The 24,662-nt window shown below is 37.1% G+C and overlaps 1 protein-coding gene across 1 annotated transcript; it reads right to left on the reverse strand.

The window, feature by feature from the left end:
- Positions 1 to 1,895: 1,895 nt before the first annotated feature.
- LOC113063823 (janus kinase and microtubule-interacting protein 2-like) lies at positions 1,896 to 24,535 on the reverse strand. Its single transcript, XM_026234170.1, has 22 exons — positions 24,401 to 24,535; positions 18,002 to 18,235; positions 16,210 to 16,707; positions 15,187 to 15,396; positions 14,725 to 14,823; positions 14,390 to 14,536; positions 14,054 to 14,194; positions 13,914 to 13,967; positions 12,859 to 12,981; positions 12,625 to 12,753; positions 11,465 to 11,548; positions 11,257 to 11,319; positions 10,717 to 10,815; positions 9,648 to 9,746; positions 9,529 to 9,582; positions 9,370 to 9,435; positions 8,466 to 8,534; positions 7,892 to 7,969; positions 6,725 to 6,928; positions 4,746 to 4,811; positions 4,524 to 4,597; positions 1,896 to 3,408 (listed from the first exon to the last, which is right to left on the reverse strand). The coding sequence occupies exons 2-21, from the start codon at positions 18,128 to 18,130 to the stop codon at positions 4,547 to 4,549; spliced, it is 2,463 nt and encodes an 820-aa protein (XP_026089955.1). The 5' UTR covers positions 18,131 to 18,235; positions 24,401 to 24,535; the 3' UTR covers positions 1,896 to 3,408; positions 4,524 to 4,546.
- Between the last annotated feature and the right edge of the window lie 127 nt (positions 24,536 to 24,662).

A 24,662-nucleotide genomic window follows, 5' to 3' on the forward strand; every position in this document is an offset into this window, starting at 1 on the left:
AAGGCAGAAACATTTTCATCTGCAGCCGTCACCACAATATAAGTCACAATTTATAGTCATAAATAAATTCTAAACTGCAAAGTGACTCTATTGCTCAAGCTGCAGGAGCAGAAGTGTATTCACATCAGACACATGTACATATCAACAAACATATATATATATATATATATATTACACTGCAGTCAGAAAGAGGTACTGTTGATCATAAACATTGAATATTATTGGACAATGGGCCTCATTCATAAACCACAAGCAGAATTATGGGAATCAAATGTAAAACTGTTCTTATGTAGAGTCTGTATTGTCTTTATGTGACACAAGAATAGTTTTATAAGTGAAACTGTTACATGATGAGACCGTTGTGATGTGAATGGTTTCACCCGTGTAAACTCTCACATGGAGCAACTTTTAATAATACAAATTATTTGTTGCATATGCTTCATTTGCCTTTCTACAAGAACAGTTTTACTTTCATAAACTTGCATGTGAATTGTTGTACTTATGTAAATGTGCATGGTGCGACAGTATATTATAAAACAACTTTAACTGTCATGTGGTACAATCATTTACACAGGAACAGTTCAAGCAATAAAAATTCAACCCATTTATTTTCCAAATACATGTTATATATCTTATTCTGAGTGCTTTGTTGATGTATACATGGATGCCTGTTTCCGCCACTGAATTAAAAAGAGAAAACTGCGATTTTTATCTCACAATTCACTTCAATTTAATTTTTTTCACAATTCAATTTTTTTTTTTTTTGAGACTGCGAGCTTAGATTTACACTCCAGATTTTTTTTTACAGAATTGCATCATATAAAAATTCAATCGTGAGAAATAAAGTCTGAATCGTTAGATAAAAGTCTGAAATGAGAGATATAATCATACAATTCTATCTTTTTTCTCACAATTATGAGTTTTTAGTTCTGACATTGTCATTTCAAGTTTATATCACACGTCTGTTGGAAAAAAAAGTCATAATTGTGAGATAAGAAGTTGCAATAAACTTTTTTCTTTTTTATTCAGTGGTGGAAACATGCTTCCATTTTTGATGTGCAATTTTAAAACCAAAATGTCATAGATGGATCTTCTGGTGACTCATCAGACAGACTTTACTCTGGTAATGTATGCACAATTTCTCCAATCATACAGAATCAGTTTTCTCCTGTTTTACAATCGACTGCAAGCTCATTTATTCAAGTGCAATGCCCCCATCGAAAAATCCAATCAACAACCAATATATGCATAACACCAAGTACATTTTTTATTTTCTATAATCTGTTACATTTGGATGAAGGACACAATACAGAATAAAAGTTTTCTACTGCCATTTCATCACAACCTTTCGTAAACTGAAGCATGTTATATAAAAATGGATTTAGTTGCTTAAGCTGTGCAACAATAGTTTTGCTGCATGAACATTTACATAAGAATGTTTTAAAGAATGATTTACAACAACATTTTGCTTGTGATGGAGGAATGAGGCCCAATATGAGGATTTTTATTTTATTTTATGTAAAAACGTCTCAGGTTGTGAACGTAACCATGGTTCCCTGAGTAGGGAACGAGACACTGTGTCCTCTAGGGGTCGCTATGGGAACACCTCGTCGTGACCCGTGTCTGAAGCATACATTGAAAAAACACAAACTAGTTGGCTGGCTACAGCCTCTAACGTCACTACCGGCACGACCATAAACAGGCACCGGGAGAACACGTCATTCACTTTTAGTCTGAAGCTTGCATCCGAAGCATGGTAGGGAGCTAGAGGACACAGTGTCTCGTTCCCTACTCAGGGAACCATGGTTATGTTCGTAACCTGAGACGTTCCCTTTCGAGGGAACTTCGAACTGTGTCCTCTAGGGGCCGCTATGGGGAACAGTATACCCACACCGCCATGCTGAGAAGAGTGCAGGCCAGAATCATGGTGAGCACTAAGTACCAACTCTACCATTTCCATGGGAGTTGCCCCTGGGCTCAGACCTGGACCTTTGTGGAACGAAGGATTTGAAAGCAGCAGAGCACGCCTTCATCTCCCTGAACTTCTCAAATCGCCATCTCAACGGAAATACCGAAAAGCTCAGAAGGCAAAACCTGAGTATCGAGAAGAAAGCCTTTTCTTTCTTCCCGATGTCTTCCCAGGTTCATCCATAGACGTCTCTCCAATGCCACCATGGCCGCCATAGTCCTGCCCATGGCGGAGGCGGCCTGCTTGGTAGCATGGAGAGAGATCGGTGGTGCGGCGCAGCTCGGATACCTGATCAGGAGAAAGGCCTCTATCCAGGTCTCTTAGCAGATCAGCCTGATGTGCCTGAAGCACCACCATCGTGTGTAATAAAGCTAGAGCCTAACCGGCTGCTGCGTATGCCTTGCCATTTAAGCCAGATTAATTTCTGAAGGGGCTAAGTGGCAAGGAGGGAGCTTAAGAGAGGATGTCTCTCCCGCAGAAAGATAAAATCGGGTGTCAAATAACGCAGACACGGATGCACACATTGTCTAAACGCTTGCTAGTAGTCGCCATGATATACAGAGAAAGATCACTCTTACCAGTTCTTTCACATGCACGCTTCAAACAGAACAGTCAGTGAAGACAAAGAAGAGAATGATATGTTCTCCCGGTGCTTGTTTACGGCCGGCCAACAAGTTGGTGTTTTTTCAATGCATTTCAATGTGTTCTCCATAGTACCCCCTAGAGAACGCAGTTCGAAGTTCCCTTGGAAGGGAACCAGGCTGCTCAGAATTAGTTTTCAGTCTACTCAACTTTCTAGGGGTAAACTGCTAGTGTGAATGGTTTGTAGTGGATGGTCTTGCTTTCTCTCTCAATCTGTCTCTTTGTCCGTTCTGTTTTTTAGGCAGTAAGTAAGACACCTCTCCTAAGGGGTCCTGATAACAGAGATGTGACGGTCTCTTCATTAACAGGCCCTGAGTCACCACACAAAACTCCTGTGAGAGGATGTGTGTGTGTGTGTGTGTGTGTGAGTGTGTCTGCAAAGGCATCCATTTCACTTCTAATTTACCAAAGTGTGTGTGGGAAAAGAAACAGACACAGAAACAGACAGAGTGAGTGAGAAAGAAACAGGTTTGTGGGTTCTGGTTGGTAGCAGTCGCAGTAGATGCAGTAAAGACGTGGTCATGACGGGTCTCTGCATGGCAGAGATAATTTATAATCCTCTAGGTAGGTTGATGATTATGTTTGGTCACACTTGTATTGATCTGTAAGTGTGATTTCAAGAGCTCTGTGCTGGTCCTTCACAGAGGTTGAATCCAGATAATCCCAATGTAGTATACAATCATTAACTCTGAACTTCCCATTTCCACACACCAAAACAAAACAGCCACTAATACACCTTGAGTCATTACAACCGGACGACTGCAGTTGCATGCGACAGCTCCTGGTTGCTTCAGATCCTGTGTGCATCAAAAGAGACAGAACTAAAGTTTGTGCATTTAAAAAAAAAACAGACCTTAAAGGAACAAAATAGAAAGCTTGCTAAAAATGCACTCACCCTTAGACCAGTTTGTTTCGTCATGGGAACACATTTGGAGAAAGTTAGCATTGCATCAGTGTCTCATCAATGGATGCTCTGCAGTGAATGGGTGCCGTCAGAATGAGAGTCCAAACAGCTGATAAAAACATCACAATAATCCACAAGTAATCCACAGCACTCCACTGAGGGAAAAAGCTGTTTGTTTATGGAAAACAAATCCATCAAGACATTTTTAACTTCAAACCACTGTTGCCGATTCTGAATCAAGAGAGAAATCTGCATAGATCAAGCTCGGTTTACAAGCCAAAACATCTCTAAACTAATATGTGGCTGGATATTTGATGTGAGAGACTATAGAAGATGGTCTTTTTTACTGGAGGAAAATAATTTTGGCCAGAATGACTGGTTAGCATTCACAAGAGCATTTCACTGCACATAACCCTCCACCTCCCCAGCTCCACCTGTATTGATCTGCTATGGGTATGTCTTAAATATTTACAGCACCGTATCGGCAAATGTATTGGCAGTAGCAAGTATCAAATACATTAACATGGCCATATCCATTCCCACGCTAACATCTTCAGAGAAGAGTTTTTATTACAAAAAAAAGCTTTGATGATGGAATTGTTTCTTACAAACTCACAGCTTTTGGCTGCACAGGACATTAACTGATGGACTGGAGTGCTGTGGACTATTGTGATGTGTTTATCAGCTGTTTGGACTCTCGTTCTGATGGCACCCATTCACTGCAGAGCATCCACTGATGAGACACTGATGCAATGCTACATTTCTCCAAACCTGATGAAGAAACAAACTCAACCTGATCTCAGATGATCTGAAGATGAGCACATTTTCAGTAAACTGCAATATTTCTCTTTCAGTAACATGATAAATGTCATGGTTCATGTAATGCTTCAATATGTTTTTATGTGTTCACCATTACATCATGTAGTGACTCATGAGTTCCTAACTCAGTTTAGAAAAACACTTCTCAACAGGAGAACAGAGAGAATACAAGGAAGATCCTTCACTCACCTCCGCAGGAGATGTCACAGACATCAAGGCCAAAGAATGAAGGCAAGAGAGAAGAATAAAAACAGAAATAAAAACTGAAAGAAAGAAAGAAAGAAAGATCAGAGAAATGTATTAAGGTTACAGCCTTGATACAGGAAAATGCTCAATATCCATATCAGAACAGAAAACGTGAGACGTGAAGGAAAGGCAGACAGCGACTGAGATGCTATAAATCAGTCTTACCTTCTCCTCTAGATCTTTAATCTGTCTCTTCTGAATGTCAGTCTTGTCCTCCAGGTCCCTGATCCTCTGCATTGAGAGAAACACACAGTGCTAATCATCAATACCAACCTCATTTAGAAATACAGTCTAAGACCACTAGCTGAAAGCACAACTGAAAGCAGATTCAAATAAATAGCACAGAAATGTGAGACTTAAAGCTGCGGTAGGTAACTTTTGACGCTCTAGCGGTTAATAAACAGAACTGCTTGCGTCTTGCGGAAGAACATCGTAGCCGGAACTACTTCTCTCTGTTTATGTCTATGAAGAATCACAAAGGTACTGGGTTACTCCGCCGCGGTATCCCCGAAGCAATCTAAAATAGTCTGAATATAAACACTTATTATAGGTGCACCCTAGTGATTCAGGACAAGCTAAAAACACGGTTTGGAAAATGGATTCATGGTGTACTCGCTTATTATATACATTTTTCTACATTTTGAACACAAACAAAGTTACGGACCGCAAGCTCTGATTGGTTGTTTTTTACCGGGAGCAATGGAGTTTCTGCAATGGCAATAGGACACTGAAAGAGCCAGAGGAGCTTGATTTTTTCACAGATTATCTGTCTCATATTCTACTGTCAGGACATAATGACAGCTTTAATAAATATGTAAAAAAATATATTTTTTACAAAAGTTCCCTACAGCACCTTTAAATGTACATGGGTTCACAAAAGTCTAAGTATTTGTCATGTCTCAGGAATCTGCTGCCCTCTTCTGTTCATAAAAACTCTTGCATCGACATACCGTGCATCACACACAGAACCAACAGATATAACAAGTCTTGCATTTAAGAGGTTATTTGTGTTTGTATTACAGTTACCAGATCATTGGTGCATTTTACTCTGGTATGTGGCTGACTATAAGTTTAATTTGATAATTGTATGAGTGTAGTGTTGTGTGTGGAATGCTGTATTGATATTTCCACTTGTTCTTTGCCTAATGGCATAACGCCCCTGTACTCTTTCCAAAATCAGTTTAATAATCGACTGAGCTGTCAGTCTGGTGTAATCTGCTGAACACTCTTGGCATCTCTGATCTTCGATCTATCGTGCCGAACACATAAAGTCTGCTGAGGTTGATTTAGGTTATGTGTGTTATATGTTATATCTGATCTGTACTCTTCTTCTTTTGGTTGCTTATTTCTTCAACAAGGAGTCGTTATTTAATTAGTGTGTCTTCAAAATGGGTTTAACCACTTTGTGTTCCACCTATACGTAAAACATCATTTTAAAGTATGATTTTTAGATTTTTAGTATCATTGAGAAATATAATTATTAGAAATACTATAATATTTTTTTTAAATAAATGTAAGTCATATTTTTTAATTTCAAGGTAAGATTGTAGTCATTTTGTTGTGTTTTTGACTTTTTTGTTTTGTTTTTAAACGTCTATATAATTTATATTCATTTTTATTACAGTTTTAGTTATTTCAGTACATCAAGTTAAATAAAAAAATGAGAAATTGTGCCTTGAAAATTACCTGCAATTAAATACGTTTTATTTTATTTCAATTAACATCTATTTTACTATGGTTTTAGCTTTAGTTAACTAAACCAATCCTGATTTAGAGGCTCAAACTGAGCAAAAATATGCAATTTGGTGCAGATATTTAAATCTATATGGCCAAAAGTAAGATTAAATACAGAGAGCTTGAATGTAAATCAACATGTTTTTAAAATAGAAGTTTAACATAATATTTACATAAAATGCATACAAATATAAGTTTTCACTCCCAATAATCTGTCTTAGTTTTATATTCTATTTTATTTCATGTTTGTCACATAAATTTCCCCCATCTTTACATATAAACTAAATAATAATAACATGACTTGTTATTCTTGCATCCCGAGGATGCCTTCTGTGGCCGTTCTCCTTGAGAATATGAAATATAAAGTGTCAGAAGCTTGCTCTTATGGTTTGTGTTTGTGAAGACTGCACCTGATGCGCCTGATGGAGCAGCTCCATCCTCTCCTGCAGCACCTGACAGTCAATCTCTCGGCTCTTCCTCAGCATCTGTCTGCGCAGCTTCTCCACGGCCGTGCGTAACTCGTCCTTCTGCAGCTCGTCCAGAGGCTCTCCGTATCTGATCACTTTATCCTGCTGCAGAGCGTTGTACAGAGTCGCCTCCAGCTCCTGGATTTGCTGTTACACACACACATTTTTCCATTAAACCAAATAATCGTTGGTTTGGTTTATGGTTTAGAGAAAAGCTATTGCCAAAACACTGTTGGAAGCAAAAAGAAATGGAAGAACATCTAAGATTCAAATATCCTTTGTGAACCTTTTTGCTTTTTTGGATTACTTGAAGTGTTTGTGTGTATACCTGCTTACACAATTTGGATACAAATTTGTACCCAAAAGTGAGCCTAACCTGAAAAAATCAACAACAACAAAAAAGCTCCCTTTGTGGACGTCCTCATTTGTAAAGCTAAAGTAAACTAAGTTTTTTTTTCTTTTTTAAATTGGAGAAATTAAGAAAGATTTCTGTCAGGGGTAGGGTTAGGTTGTGTAGGGTTGTGTGTGTGTGTGTGTGTGTGTGTGTGTGTGTGTGTGTGTGGTTCTTTTTCTCTCATCATCAGCAGTACAAGCAGTAAAACACTAACCAAAAGAGTCACACATCTACAACCCTGAACACATCAGATAAGCTTTTTTACCTTCATTGTCATCCTTTTTTTTCACATTATTTTAAAGACAATCTTTATGTTTATTGATTTGCGTTACTGTACTACTTTTCTTATTTTTGTGTGCACATGTTGTTCGGTTTAATCTAAAAACATTGCACTCATATAAAGCAATAACGGTTCCTTGTGTTCCTGTGGCTCAGTGCTAGAGCATTGTGTTAGCAGCGCAAAAGGTCTTGGGTTCGGTTCTGGATACTGGTAAAAAAAAAAAGCAATGTAAGTCACTATGGATAAAAGTGTCTGCTAAATGCATAAATGTAAAAGTTCAATTTCTGTCTTTATTGGCTGTGACGATGCACTGGGAGATACTCTGTTAAGTTCCAAAATCACAGAATTTAAACAACACACAGAATTCTCTAAAACATAACTTCTCAGCTGAAGTTCATAAAAAGAAGAAAGGGCATTAAATGCATTAGTATTTCACCATGTATGCCTGATCCAGCGCCTGCTTCCTGTAGTCCAGCTCCTCCTCCAGATAACCCTTCTGTTTGCAGAACATCTCCTGCAAATCATCATCAGGACATCAGTAAACGCTCTTCCCTCTGTCTCACAATGAGCTAGTTTAACTAATGCATCTGTCTCGCAATGCATCTCACACAATGACATCTGCGTGATAATTTCAGCTTCTGAAATACCCTTTAAGTCAAATGCATTCAAAGACTGTGTTTCCACAACTTCTTGTTGTCTTCTGAGCATCTTTCTCATTTGATTTCTGTGTCGCCCTGTGTTTGCCTCTCTCATTATTTACACTGCATGCCTAAATGCTTGAAACTAGGTTTGTAAAAGTACATTATTTATTTATTTAGGAATGGTTGATTTGAAGTGGATAGTAAAGTGTCTGGCAAATCCAGAGCATGGAGAGCTGGACCTCAGATCCATTCTCAAATATAAGAGCTTTCTTTAAGACTCTGTTGTCTTTAAATAAACACAGGATCATTCTAAAACGCGTCCAAACCTTTGATGGGTAGTGCACAAATAATAAGACTTGTAGTTTGTACCATCTCGAGCTCCAGGTCCATCATCTTCTGATGCAGAGCTGCTTCTGTGCCTTCGATCTGCTGAATCCACTACATGACACACACACGAAATCAATATAATGATGTGTTTTAGTCAGAACCAGCTAAACTGAGACTAAGACCAGAATCTGTCAAGACCAAGACTGGGTGAAGACAAAGAACAGAAACTCTTTTCAAATTCATCTGAAAGATCCGTATTTATTGACTAAGAAAGTCATTTATGCCAAAATTACAAATGCATAGACAATGCCATGAGATTAATGTTTTAAAAGCAAACCTTTGAGTCCAGTTAAATATACTGATACTCTCAAGATGAAAATAAAACGGCCAGTAGGTGGCAGCAAATCACTTAAAGAGTGAATCACTGAATCATTTATTCAACTGATTCGTTCAAAGCAGCGGATTCATTCTCAGAAACGTTCGGCTGTGGATTTGTGTGGATCTATTGTCCAACACTTGTGCTTAAACTGTGATCACAGCTGTCTAATGAACTTCTTCTGCATTGAATTTGTATAAAATCAATATTATGTTCATGCAATCTTGCTTATATTCGGGAAAACATCTCTCCTGCTTAATTATTTCAAATGTTGCAATATAAAAAATCTTCAATTATCTTGAATTTGGTGGGCATTTGTATGATCCCATTCACTTCTTATTTCAACAGAACTAAGCTACTGAGTTCGTCTGAAGCAGGAAACTTTAAAACTTTTAAGTCCCCTTTATTTCCACAGCGCTTCATTCAATACAGATTGTTTCAATGCATTGTTTCAATGATGCAAACTAAATTCAATTCTTCTCTTAAAAACCACAACAGTAAACAGACATTATACAGTAGAAATGCACCCCGCAGCTCTGGTCTTATCTACAGTCTGAGGAAAGCACGTACCTTCTCAGCGAGCGACAGCACGGTACTGGCTTGAATAATGGCCACCTGCTCCTCGTTCCTCAAGTTCTGCATAAAACCATGAACATGCATTGAGCACATCGAGTCTCAGGTGTGTGTTATTAACGTTAAACACTAGATTATCAGACTTGTGTGACGTACCCCGTTATCTCCGAGTATATCCAGCAGCTTGATGAGGTCTGGTATACACACGTCCTGTTGAGAACACATCTGGGTCAGCTGTTCTCACTCTTACTGTCAGATTATGATTTCATATTTACCTTCACGCCCTCCTTGATACAGTAGATCTGCAGCGCGCTCACTCCCTCGGAGAACGGGTGGATGTGGAGGTTAAACGGAGGCGATCTCCTCTCACGCTCCTGACGGGTCACATCAAACACACATCACACGCTTCCTCAAATAAATCTCTACTGACATCTACACTCTTAACATTTTAAGAGAAAAAAACATTACTAGATACTGACTCTTCAAAATAAACCTGATCTAAATAAATCTCTGCGTGCATCGTGCTTTGCATCAAAAATCCAAATAAATGTGTCAACCATAATAAATGTAGCTGTCTATGTATTCTATCATTATTTATTGCAATTAATTAAAATATAGCTTCTTATGGAAGATTGCGTTCAGCGAAAAGATTTGAAATAGATAAATAAATAAAAGGAAATCAATTAAGACTTTTTTCTATATAAACTAAGAATTGTGAATATTTTTTTTTTTGAAAAGTCAAAATTGTAAGATAAAATGTTGCAATTATCTTTTTCTTTTTTTTCTTTTTTTTACTCCATGGCATAAAAAAACAGAAAGTTAAGACATAAACGTATAATTCTGAGGGAGAAAAAAATTATGCAAACTCTCAATTCTGATTATTTTTATTTATTTTTTTTTTTTTTTTCCACAATTCCAAGTTTACGTCTCGCAATTCTTCTCAAAAGAGGGGGAAATGATAAATAGTCACAATTACCTTTTAAATGTTTTTATAGTTTCTATAATATATATCATATATATATATATATATATATATATATATATATATATATATATATATATATATATATATATATATATATATATATATATATATAGCCTTCATCGGCTGTAAATTGAGTTGGAATTAACCTTAACAGGATAAACTGAAACGTCCGCTTGTATTTGTCTTAAGAACATAAGAAGCTTCAAAATGAAAGTGCATCACGTCAGGAAATACACATGAAGAAAACTTGGATACCAGTTAAAACGCCGGCCATAACTCTCTGTAAATACAACTGCATATTTCTTCCCAAACTCTTATGACCTACGAGTCTGACAGAGATTAACAGAGATTACTCAAACCTCCAGCTCAAGGATGCGAAACTCCAGCAGTTCGTTCTGATCTTTAGAGTCCTGTAGCTCCTGCTGCAGCTTTCCGTTGTCATTCTCACACTTTCCAATCTGGTGAAGAAACAGCAGAAATAAGACTGATGATGGATGATGGTGCATGTTGATGATCCGATTCAACCATACTTCTGGTAAACATGGCATTTGTGTTCAAATTCATCAATTCTGAAGAGGTCTGAACTTTCTTCTCCTGCGTCCTATTCTTCATGAAATCCAGGTTTCTTCGAGCTGCGCCCTCTACTGTACAGACCTGAATTTACACTTCCTTCAGCCGGAGGCATATCAGTTCACTTTCGATGTGAGTGAGCTTTTACATTTGCAAAAAATATAACTTTTTATATTGAAACCAAGTTAACAAGCCCAGTCCAGATGAGAAAAGGTAACGTGAAAGTAACATAACATTACTTTCCATAAAATGCAATTATGGGAGTAGTGCAATATCGTAATGCATTTCTATTAAAAGCGCTGTTATCTTTGATGATGGTGTTCACTCACCTTCTCCAGAAGCTCTTGATTGCGTCTGAGGAACAGTTGCTTCTCTTCCACCCATCTGGAGTCCTGGAAGAACCAGAGCAAATGACGGGAATCAGACTGTGCTTTACAACCAGCTACTCTGTCAAATCAGTCTGTATGCATGTAAACCACAGGTCACTGGGTATAAAATCTGCATGCACTAGCATCAATAATCGTAAAAGACTTTTACCTGTCCTTTTAACGCGAGCTCTTTCTCCAGGTCTTCAATTTTAGCTTTATACCTTTGAACGTCTGCCTGGAGCTGCTCGTGAGCCTGCAACGATAAGAAAACTATCAAACATCGAACATTTGAGAGCAGAAGTTTTATATGAAATTTAGTTCGGAGACCAATTCTCACTATTGACTAACAATTAGGTATGACATTCGTCTCAATAAACTCCTGAACTGCTGCTTATTAATAGTTAGTAAGGTAGTTGTTATGTTTATGTATGGGGTAGAATTATATTATTATGCTCATGCAGGATAAGAGATTAATATATGTGCTTTATAAGTACTAATAAACAGCTAATGTGTGTTTGTATTGTAGTCATTTTTATTTGTTTTGTTTTGTAATTGTCTATACAGTATTTATTACATTTTGATTTATTATTGTTAGTTATTTTAGTACTTCGGCTTTAGAGAGCGGAAATAAAATAAGTTTACTTTTTTATGTCATTATTTTATCTCAGTTTCCTTTTTTATTATAGTTTTAGTTAACAATAATAAGCATGATCTTGGCATGTCTTTCTTTTTGACAGTGCATTCATCAGGATTCAACATTTGAGTATCTAATTATTAAAAGCTGTATTTATATTGTTGTATGTATATGTGTATAAATTGCATTTATAATATATTTTTGAAAGAGGTCATAAATCTAGGCTAAAGAGAGTTTTTTAACCTAATTTCTGTAATATTTATGGATAACCAGTTGTGCACCGACAGTGTTTGTGACCCTGGAGCACAAAACCAGTCATAAGGGTCAATTTTTCAAATTTGAGATTGAATAAATGATCTCTCTATTGATGTGTGGTTTGTCAGGAGGACAATATTTGTCAGAGATGCAACTCTTTGAAAACCTGGAATTTGAGGAATGAAAAAAAATCGAAATATTGAGAAAATCATCTTTAAAGTTGTTCAAATGAAGTTCTTAGCAATGCATATTACTAATCAAACATTAAGTTTTGATATATTTACTGTAGGAGATTTACTAAATGTCTTCATGGAACATGATCTTTACTTAATATCCTAATGATTTTTGGCATAAAATAAAAATCTATCATTTTGACCTGTGCAATGTTTTTTTTTTTCTCAAGACTGCTTCTGCACTCCAGGGACAGATTTGAGGAATACCTTAGCCTCCATTTCAGCGTCCAGCACTCCTCCTTTCTGCTCCTGTAGGAGGGCATAGGCTCTCTGAAGAGCCTGATATTCCCGTGTCAGCTGCTTAAAGCGCAATTCAGACTCTTCAGCCGCCAGACCCTTCAACAACAAAATATCTATGAGAAATAATGGACACGTACAGCATACAGCACAGGGATCCTGACTGAGAAATGAATGAAATCCCTAATCTTGCTGAATGCTCACCTGCTCTAAATCTTCATCTGGAGTAGCCGGGGTTCGATCCATGCGCAGGGAAGCCACGGAGGACGTCTCTGAATCCATGGACTCTTCATCATATCCATAGAACGTGTCTACAACAATATGCCTCTGTGCAGGGAACAACAAGAGCAGGTCCAGGTAAACATGGACCTTTTCATGGAATTTCGGAGAGTCTGAGCCCCAGAGTGGCTGGATGCTCCAAAAGTTAAAAAACCCACTGCAATGCTTTGAATGCTGATAGGAGAAAACACTGTAACAGTAGCAATGCTTGCATACACACATTTATCGCATGAAAACACTGAATGGATGCACCAAGATGCATGAAAAATCTCAAAATGTGCATTATTAAAAAATACCATTTTTGAATCTGATAAAGTAAAATCTGGAAGGCAAGTATCACTGATGTCTCTAGGAAAATATTTTCTTTTCTAATATTTAACCAATAACTAACCATTCAACATTACAGTATAATTGAGAGCTGCCAACTTGAACATTAATTATGTTTATTTCTAAATCTACACATCAACCCGTTATAATAAATATCATATTTAGCTACCTCTGCCCTTCAGATAGTAGGAAATACTCAGAAATAGAATAAAGTTATCAATAACTAAATTCTAAATTGGATATAGAGGAGTCTTTAAAGCTGCGTGTTATTGATTCACTCTTCTGTTTTCATCATAGTTTCTCACGACCCTTTCCCTTAAAGTCTTAAAGTCTCTATCATGAGCTGACGTTTGGGAAACCACTGCATTTCAGAGACATAACTCTGACTCATCTACAGTATAACAAATATTTACATGCATGCACAGATTAAAGGCAGCTTTAATCGCCAACATTATGACTTAACTGACCACATGACTATGACATTGCATCCATATGAAATATCAGCGCGGTCTAATAAGACGTGAAGATTTGGTTCTCTTGAATATACGTGGTGTGGAAACATTACTTCACAAATGTTTTATGTGATATTCTACATTTTTTGCACAAGGAAACCTAGCTAGCTGAGAAAAGCAAACACTTTCCAAAGCCCTCACCTTTATGGGTCTGCTTCGTTTATGCCTCTTCTTTCTCAGGAGCTTTTCTCTATCCTGAAACATGCACGAGACAGAGATGACAGATGGGTGTTTGGTGCTCTCTGCTGTGACTCTGGCTGGTGTTTTTGAGCAGTACTCACTCGTGTCAGCTCATCGATCATGCTCTGCTGCTCCAGAACCTGCAGCTTGAGGAACTCCATCTCTTCATCGTCGTTGGCCTGATCCAGATCATTCAGAGACTTGAGTTTCTTCAGAGGAGGATGGGAGGTGATCTTCTCCTTCTGAATACAACAAGATAGAAAAGCACTGACAACTTAATTGGTGTAGAGACGATTTTGCTGAGATGAGATGCTGAGATGGCTTTCTGTGCTTTGTTGGCATTCGGTAACAAATGCATTAGATTTAATGTCACAATAAACTGAAATCACAAAGCAAATTCAATCTGGACAGACATTAGGAAATAACGAGGAACGCACCATCTCCAGGTTCTCCTTGGTTATGGATTTAAGTTTGTCCTCTGTCCTCTGAAGGGAAAGGCTGAGTTCATCATTTTTCTTGTTTAATAATTTGTTCTTCTCCAGTAAGGGCTTGCACTGTTTCTCTGTTTCCCGAACACGCTTCAACTGAGAGGAGCAGTTCAGGGTTAATTATTCATATCCAAAAAACATAAAGAGAGATGTTTCTAAGACTGCACATAAAAGAGGATGCATGCTAAGGGTTTAATCGTCTTGTAAAAACCAACAACAATTGCACGGTTGGCGTTGTCTTTTTATCCTTCACTGCAACATTAGGTTCAACATCAATGACATACCAGCTCGTTTCTTTCATCCACTAAGATTGAATTGCGGTCCTCCAGTTTGCGAATGGTTGATTTGAGTTCACTCATGCGTTTCTGGTTTCTTCTCATGTCCTAAAACACATGCACCAGATAAACCTGTAACATTTTCCGAACTTGACACACACACACACACACGCACTGTCCATTGCTTAATAAAGGAAAATGTATGCACTACTATAAAATGTTCACGTTATTAACCCATATTTACACTGGCAGATTACTAGCAGAGTATCACGTAAATGCATTACACTGGCTTATAGCAATAACAATAAACCTTTACTTAAAATGATGCATTACAAGAACAGACATAACCATTTAGATTCAATCTTTTGTTGTTATAACAGCAATCATTTATGCTGATATCATTTTCAGATTGTAGACTGTGTGTTTAAGACGTATGTGCATCTGTGAATTCGGGAAGTCTGGTTTCTTTACCGGACTCCCACAGTGCTCTGCTCCGTCTCCAGCGCGGCCGGGGATCTCTCTTTTGGGGCTTCCCAGGTTGCATTCTGCCTCTTTGACCAGAAACAGCTGCTCATCAAGCGTGTCCTTCTGCAGCTGCAGCTTCTGCACGAAGCCCGTGGCTGTATCCAGCTCTTTCTCCAGCGCGAAGATCGTCCGGTCCTTCGCCTTGATCTCATCCACCTGCACGGTTTAAGAAAAGCTCAAACTGGGTTAACCCTCAGGGTTTGCCTATAGCCATCAGTCACATTAAAGTGCTAAAAACAGAAGATTTATTGTTAAGATTTCTTAAAAAAAAAGTTTGAAAGCTTAGACTTTGTTTTTAAAAGTAGTCTGGCGGTGTGAGAATGCAGTCATCTCTTCCTCTTTACTACTAGTTATAGCACAAAATAAACCTGAATGAACATTAGGCCGTGTGTCCACCAAAAAGTTTTAAAAGGCTAGTGTATTTAAAATTGCATGTAATTTTACAGCAAAATACTGTTAGATCTATGTTTTTTTAATGAAATAGTTCACCCAAAGATGAAAATTTGCTGAAAATGTATGACCCTGAGACCATCCAAGATGAGCCGGTGTGGATAACTTCTGGATTATTGTGATGTGTTTATCAGCTGTTTGGACTCTCATTCTGACGGCACCCATTCACTGCAGAGCATCCATTGATGAGACACTGATGCAATGCTACATTTCTCCAAACCTGATGAAGAACACACTCATCTTTGATGGCCTGAGGGGCGAGTAGTATTTTCCTTTAAGATGGTTGTCAGTATAAAGATAAGAGATTTAATAATTTGGTATAGCCTATTTCATTTTTTTTAAATGTTTCTTTTATTCACCATAAAGTTTTTTTTTATTATTGTAGATATATTTAATGAAGTGTTGTATGATACTTTCGATACCTTCTGGAAGTATGTAATATAAAATCTTCCATGTTAGCTAAATGAAGCACAGAATTGATTTGACATTTCCAGATTTAGGATAAAAGCGATGGTTTACCAGTCGACGGACGTCTCGCTCACTGTCCCACTTGATCTTGTTGATCTGCTCCTGGTGCGCTTGATGCTCAGTGCGCAGGTCACCCGCCTTCATCTTGTCGGCTAGAATCACAGTATTAAGGGCTTCATCCTTCTGCCGTTTGGTGGATTTTAGTTCAGCTATTTCCTGCAGCAGTTTGACGCGCTCCAGGTCAAAGAAGCGGCGTGCTTCCTCTCGCGCCTCGAGCGTCAGCGCGGTGCGCACTTTCTCTCCGCTGCCGTCGCGCAGCGCACTGAGCGCAGTCCTCAGACGCTGGATCTCTCCTTCTTTGATCTTAGCGGTTCGCGCTAACTCCTGCTCGTGCTGCCGTGTCAGTGACTCCCGCAGAGCCGCGAGCTCCTTTAACTTGTCCTCGTGCCAGCGAGCGCGCTGCTCCGTGAGCGTCACCGTGTGCCGGTGCTGCTCCTGCTCGCGGATGCGCTTGCCTTCCTGCACCTTCTCTCGCTCCAGCTTGGTCACCTGCGGGAATTAGTTCACGAATGAGCCACATGGATGCATTTATTCAAAAACTGTACAGCAAGTTGAACTACTGCAAAAATCAGAAGCTGAAAAGGCTCATCTCTTGAACCAGAGGTTCCCAACGTTTTATATATGAAAACTTAAAAGATGGCCGTGGTCCAAAAGTAAATGTTGCATTATATACAACTATAATATAATGAAATGTATTACATTTTTTAGATAAAATTAAACAACTATTTAAATAACAGTTAAAAAAAAAGTGTCTTCTTTTTAAGTGTCTTCTGCTCACCAAGGGTGTATGTATTTGTAGTACATGTGAAATATTATTACAATTTGACATTACTGTTTTCTATGGTAAAATATAATTTATTTCTGTGATGCTCCGCTGTATTTCCAGCATCATTCCTCCAGTCTTCAGTGTCACATGATCTTCAGTAATCAGAATAATATGATGATTTATTATCAATGTTGGATACAGTTGTGCTGCTTAATTAATAAAAAAAAAAAAAAAAAAATTTGTTTATTATAATTTATTCAAACTAATTTTAAAAAAAAAGTTTTCTTCAAATATAAGTCTTTACTATAGTATTTTGTCAATTTAAACATCCTTGCTGTATAAGATTATTAATTTCTTTAAAAAAAAACCGGTACTGTATATTGCTAGAAAAAATATATATATTTTGAATAAATGGTGTTCATTTCAACTTTTTATTCATTAAAGAATCCTGAAAAAGAATCACAGGTTCCAAAAATATATATATATATGTGAAGTAGCACAACACTGTTGATAAATCAGCATATTACAATGATTTCTGAAGATCATGTGACACTGAAGACTGGAGGAATGTGTTATTTTACATTTTAATATTTCACTATATTACAGTTTTTTCTATATTTTTGATCAAATGAGCATGAAAGATTTCTTTATTAAACATTAAAAAGCATACTGATCTTGCTGTGTGTGTGTGTGTGTGTGTGTGTGTGTGTGTGTGTGTGTGTGTGTGTGTGTGTGTGGGTGTGTGTGTGTGTGTGTGTGTCGCCTGCAGGCCTTGGTGTGGACATCTGTGTCTTAAAATGTTTTTGAAATGAACTGTGAGACTGAGCTTTTGATTTTCTGTAGCTGAAATTGATCTCTCGAAGCCGTGCTCTGGTTAAAAATGTCAGAAATGTTCAGCAAAGGGAAAGTTACGAGTTATGAAAGTTCACTTGAAATGTGCTACGGTTTAATTCAGGAGAGATTGTTTTCTCTGGCCTTTCAGAAACAGCAGGTAAATGTGTGCATGCCGTTACCTACCTTGCATTTTTCTTGATGCAGTTCAATTTGAATATCAGTTAATTTGGACCTGAGATCTTCATTGGCTGCCTGTAAGGAAGAGATGAGCGCTTCAGGCTTCTCGCCCTTGGCACGGCCTTTCTTAGCCATGGGGTCAGATGTAAGGTTCCTCAAACACTCTTAGTATCCATCACTTCAAGTTACACTGACGTTTCCAGCTCCGTCTTTTCCTCATTATCCTTTTAGTGAGAAAACCTGTGGGTGTCAACGGAAACATTTACAGCCAGGGTAAGGACAAAATCACTATGCACATTGGAAACATTTTCAAACCTATTTAATAATTAATTATGATATTATTATTAAACAGTACATACAGGTGAAATCAGATTGATTGGGACACACTTGCCAGTCATTTCAATAGCAAACATTTAACGAAAAAGTGAAATAAACACAAAAAGTTCTACATGCATTGTCTGAATATGATTTATTGTATATACTGATCTTTCATCTGAGCTCTGTTGAATTCAGCGTCTCTGACAACAATATTTGTGTTGCGTCAGCTTTGATTTAGACAAATGATATGTGGAGAAGTGAGCTGTGCACACGGTCATGACATTAAGAAGACATTACTTCAATAAAACACTTAAGTTGCTTATTGCATGCATTTTACTGGCATATTAGCTGTTTATTAATAATTATAAAGCACATATAAATGTCACACAGAATGCATCTTTGTGTCTAAAAACGTGAAATGCTGAAATATAGAAAAACCATGGAAAAGTAGCGCATTGGAATAAAAAAACGCTGAAACTACTCAAATAAGACACGGTCATCTAGACAACATGAAGCGTTTGACAAGGCCATCTAAAATTAGGCTACTTGCTGAAGTTTATAGCCCTCAGTCCATCCGAGATGTAGGTTTGAGAGTTTGTTTCTTAATTAGATTTGTAGAAATGTAGCATTGCATCACTTGCTCTGCAGTGAATGGGTGCCGTCAGAATGAGAGCTGATAGAAACATCACAATAATCTACACACCAATCCAGTCCAGCAGTTAATGTCTTGTGAAACCAAAAGAAACAAATCCATCATTAAGACTCTCAGTCTGACGGCACCCATTCACTGAAGAGGAGTTGGTGAGTAATTCCTCCAAACCTGTTCCAATTCAGAAACAAACTTATCTTGAAAGGCTTGAAGGTAAGTGTATTCTCACCAAATTGTCATTTTTGGGAGGTGAACTACTATGACATTCTGGTCTGACTTTATATGTTGATCTGATTAAAAGGAGTCCTGTAAATCTGACATATCTCGATCAAAAGCATGCAGATTTGGACCGATTTCCCAGTGTGATTCAAACACGCTGCACACGTGCACTGATGTGCACTGAATATTTGCAAAAAATATTAAATAGATGTCAGCTTTATCGGTCCGTCATTGAGGCAAAAACGCCACTAGCACTACTGTAGTTAAATGCATTGTTTTGTTTACAATTAAACTACAATGTATTTTAAATTTATATTAAATGCAATAAGCAAAACATTAAAATGCTTTTTCCGACCCACCCAAAACAGGACTTTCATTATTTTCTCTGCAGATCTTTTTAACAGACCAGAAATATCACAATCTGGCTTTGACAGAGGGTACTGGAATATAAAGGAGTCAAATATACTACATAGCAGGCAAATCACACATATGTTTTTTGTAAAAAAAAAAAATAAAAAAAAAAAAAAAAAAATCAAAAATAAGACCATCCACTGAAACCATCCACATGCACAGTGAGGAGGCGTTCTTTAGAATATTTCTTATTGTTTCATTTATATGCAAGTGTTTAATTCATTAAAAAGAGTATTTCAAAATACATGTCAAAAATAATTAAACTAAATGATTTTTTTAATATATATATTTATTTAATTTCAAAACGGTCCTGTTTTAGCATGTTCAGCACTTCCAATACACTGCTTCTCAACTGAACTAACATCTATCTTTAATTCACAATAATTACAAAATAATAAACTTATCTATAGAGAATAAAACCCAAATGCAACATTTACTGACATGGCATTGCTGCAAATAACCTTGACAATGCTGCTATTCAATAAACTGAATCGATAAAAAAATCACAACACATTTACATTTATGGTCAAGACCCTTCAAAACCGCATGCTTTTGATAAATAGATGAAATATAAATATGCAATTTACTGTAGTAGCTTCAAAATATGTTGCTGTATATTACCTGAAATGTCACTACTCAGAAATGACTCGTTTTGAGTATAAAATCACTCCGTTTTGAACATTTATTCAGAAAACAAGACTTCGCCGTTTTGTTTCTAAAGTAAGAAAATCTATATTTTTGCAGTGGTATAAACATGTTTGAGTGAAGTATAGTACAGTATAATTTCACTCACTGTTCATTCATTTATATTTATTTTGAGTAAAACCAAGAGCATTTATTTATTTCAACATCTGACGATAATCACAGTTTGAGGATATCATTCGATATTCTCCAGAAACCTTGTACAGACAGATTATAAACTGTGCAGAATTACTACTGTCATGTCATACTGTAGATCTGCCTACTACCTTGTTGGCAGAGGATGATAATCTCGGTTGTGTAACTTGTACTTGTTAATCTTTCTGCCCACCAGAATCTGTGATTTAACAGCTTTAGATTTTGAGTAAACTGTGAATGTTCGACAGCTAAATCCGTTTCGATTACTGACGTGCTTTCCCTCCAGAGAAGCTCAGTTCATCCCAACACTTTAACACTAACTCCAGTGGGAAACACCTTTTTTTTGTGTGTCTAAATTCATCTAGACGCTTTGCATTAATTTGCAGCAAAACCCGATCTGCTAATTCATCTGACACATTCACAACACTAATTACCATGGCTGCATATAATTACATTAACTGCTGAATATAGATTGTGAATATATTTACATTGCCAGCTCAGTTCAGATCAAAACCAAATCATACCGAAAACATGGAACTTCTTTGAGATAGTAGCTCAAATGTACAAAAATGAACCATGGGTTATTAAAGTAAAAGTGTGGTAACCATGTTTTTATTTTTATTTTATTTATTTTTTTTTTGCATATTTGTATGCTTTATTTGTAATAAAACCATGGTCAATTTTTATAAGAGGCAATCAATCATTCTTTCTGTCAAGTGCTGTGAGTCATATGAGTTTCTCTACTGTTTTATTTTGTTTTATATCTTTTATGCAGAATTCATTAGCAAGACATGCTCATTACTTCTTCTTTAAACACACTGGTGACTTACTAACAATAAAATGCTGAAAGTTTTTATATATTTAAAATTATATTATAGATATTTAAAACGTACAGTTTGGGGAATTTATCTTGTACACGTAGCTTGTCTTTTAAAGACCCCTTGTTACCAATGTGGGCGGGGCTTTTCATCTCATTATCTCCACTGGTCATAGCTTTCTGTTTACAGCGTGTTTTTGCAGCGTTGCGCAGTGTAGCCAATCACAGACAGATCTGCTGATTTCATGATTTCATTCCATCATTCATCCGATACTGTTGCTATCGTGTAGCGTTCACTTCTTCAGTTAACAGTGAAAGTGGAGCTGCAGTGATTGAGTGGAGGCGGAGCCTAATTAACATATTAATTGATCCACGTATAATAAATGAGGTAAGGATGTAGTATACATTCAAACCATTTAAAATAAATTATTTTCACAGAGGAAAAAACAACAACATTTAAATATGTAATTTTGATGATCAAGGGATGAAATTAGTGACTTCATGCAGATTTTGTTGGCAACCAAGTTTATGGAGTGCTTAAATGAAATGAGCCCATTTTTCAAATTAAGCAACAAGAAACCATGACAAATTTTCAAGAATAAGCTTTTTAGTAATAATTAAATAAGTAACAGTATAAATACATACATTGGTGTTTTCTCAAATGCCTTTGCTTTGAATTTCCGAGCTTGTTGCACATTTTCTACACTGAATGTGGTCTGATTTGAGGCAGTATATACAGTACACTACAGTCTGGTAATACAACAAAAACACATTTTAGGTGTGTTTTTAATTACTTTCCATTCTGAGAAGTTTATAAAATCCCTAACTACAAGCATGCTTAACAATTATAGAGATGCTTGCCTTAGTAAATACACATGGGACTGAAATTCATTAATTGTGTACCACTTCATAGACAAGAAAAATGCTTAACATAAGTACGCTGCATGATGAATCGTTTGACTGAAGTGCTCACCTGGCCGCACTATGAAACACGAAATGTGTCCCAGTTTCCAGAATAAAGAAAGGCATGGTAGTACTGTAGGAGCTGAAGTTTCTTGGAGGGACGTGACAGTCAGTTTCTCTTCCAGCTGCACACACACACTGACATCATGACCCACTTTTACATCCACTGACTCCACAAACACAATAACACACAGTTCACCAGCCATGGCTCAGCTTACCCCGTGCAATAGAGAAAACCAGAACACTTCTGTCTCTAGGAAGATGGAAGTGGAGGCCAGTGTATCATAGGGTTTGTGTCCAGTCATGTGATTCTGTTCAGTGTGGAGCACACACACCAGTGAACACTGATCTTTAGTCTACCATTGACAAAGTCTGAAAATATAGCACTGTTGTGCTCCATCACCCCACAAGATATTTCCATTCAATTTGATGAACATCGAATTACAGTTTCTCCAGTAAGTTAACCATTTCCTTTCTGTAAAAGAGATGTTTGGGATAATGCCTCTATTTGGCAGAGGAAAATAGTGATTTGTGCCAACAACAAAAAATATTCTAATCCAGAATCACACAGACAATGCTGTAAACTGGGAATGGTGGATCTTCAGAGTTTAAATTAAAAATATAGATTTATATTTGTAAGATGTATAATTAATACCAATATGTTTTAAATAGTTCAATATGTTAAACAGCTACCGTATTAACAGAATGCTATTCTTTTCTATTATAGAAGCAACACATTGATTATTGATATGTGTCCGTGGAGCACAGAAGCAGTCTTAAGTCTATGGGGTATATTTGTAGAAATAGCCAAAAATACATTGTGTGGGTCAAAATGATTGATTTTTTTTTTTTTTTTTTTTTTTTTGTCCAAAATCATTAGGATATTAAATTAAAATAATGTTCCTTGAAGATATTTTGTAAATTTCCTACTGTAAATATATTAAAACTTAATTTTTTATTTGTAATATGCATTGCTAAGAACTTAATTTGAACAACTTTAAAGATGATTTTCTCAATATTTAGATTTTTTTGCTCCCTCAGATTCCAGATTTTCTAATAGTTGTATCTCAGACAAATATTGTCCTCCGAACAAACCACACATCAATGGAGAGATCATTTATTCAGCTTTCAGATGATTTATAAATCTCAATTTCAAGAAATTGACCCTTCTGACTGGTTTTGTCGCATATATGTTTTCTTTGTAACATACTGAATATATTGAAGACTTAAATCTATGTAATATAATGTTGTTGTTTTTTTACTATAACTATTTTTATAAATAAATTATTATGTAATGAGTCACTGTACTGATTTTCACAAATTACATATTTTCTGAAGGATTCCCTGCATCCTCTGAATCATATCTGAGTCTCTATTAATAATGCTTAAGGATTCCTGACGCAGTTTTTATCATTTCCTATGAAATTCCTATCCTAAATGTTCTCAAATGGAATGTTTTTATTTAAACAGCAGACGTTTAAGAACACATACTTCTCAATGAGATTCTCCTGATTCACCAGAAGGGTAAAACTCCTCTTTAAGAAATCAAATGGATTTTAAAGGAAATGTCGTACATCTTCCCAAATAGATTTTCTAACGTCATTATGTGATGTTGAACAGGACTATAGGGAATCCCAATAGGAATCCTGAACACAATCCTGCAGGATTGAAGTCATAATAGATAGCAATATAATACACAGCTCCTTTCTAAAGAAAATTCTTAATATTTAAATATCAACAGATATCTTTTCTGTAGTATACAGTCAAAGGATAAAGATCTGAGATTTTGACACAGTAGTGGAGGTCATGTGACTCTTCACCAGTGATTAGATGGATGCTATAAGGCATGAGTAGCATCATGTGTGTGAGTGTATGATGTGTAATGCACCGCATCAGTGTCTCCTCGAGGCCTGCAGGCTGAGTCTCACGCGCAGGCCGAGCTCGCTCATTCACTTTGACACATCCATAATAATATCATATCAAACCAGAAACGAACCATAATCACCAAGTGCTGCATGCTCTCTAGGCGTGCCCTTATTTCAGCCTAATTGCATTGCTGTAAGCCCCCCTGTGTCCCCGTCAGTCTCCCGTCAGTCTGTGCGGTGGCTCTCTGGAGCGCATCTCAGCGGCGCGCGCACGTACAGATAAAACAGCAGCGACTCACACACGCCCAGAATAAAGCTGTGCTTACCTAAAGAACAATCCGCCACGGTGTGCCACGGTGCCCAAACCTCATATCCGCAATCAAGGTCCTACATATTCCTCAGCGAGACCTCTCAGCATCAGCAACCGTACAATAAAACGAGCTCCGATGATGCTGCGTAGCCCCGCCCCCTCCCAGTCAGAATGATGCTGATTAGCCCCGCCCCCTCCCTGTCAGAATGATGCTGCTTAGCCCCGCCCCCTCCCGCTGTCAGAATGACCTCATCACATTCAGTTTCCTCACTGCAGTC

The sequence above is a fragment of the Carassius auratus genome, chromosome 46, assembly GCF_003368295.1.
Source record: "Carassius auratus strain Wakin chromosome 46, ASM336829v1, whole genome shotgun sequence".
Taxonomy (NCBI): Eukaryota; Metazoa; Chordata; class Actinopteri; order Cypriniformes; family Cyprinidae; genus Carassius; species Carassius auratus.

What these genes read in the sequence shown, in the direction of transcription:
- LOC113063823 (XM_026234170.1), bottom strand. Translation starts at nt 18,130, where the DNA reads ATGGCTAAGAAAGGCCGTGCCAAGGGCGAGAAGCCTGAAGCGCTCATC. An exon ending in TGGATGAAAGAAACGAGCTG is followed by an intron (nt 14,537 to 14,724) that starts GTATGTCATTGA and finishes TGCTCCTCTCAG; the next exon opens with TTGAAGCGTGTTCGGGAAAC. An exon ending in AACGAAGCAGACCCATAAAG is followed by an intron (nt 12,982 to 13,913) that starts GTGAGGGCTTTG and finishes TTCCCTGCACAG; the next exon opens with AGGCATATTGTTGTAGACAC.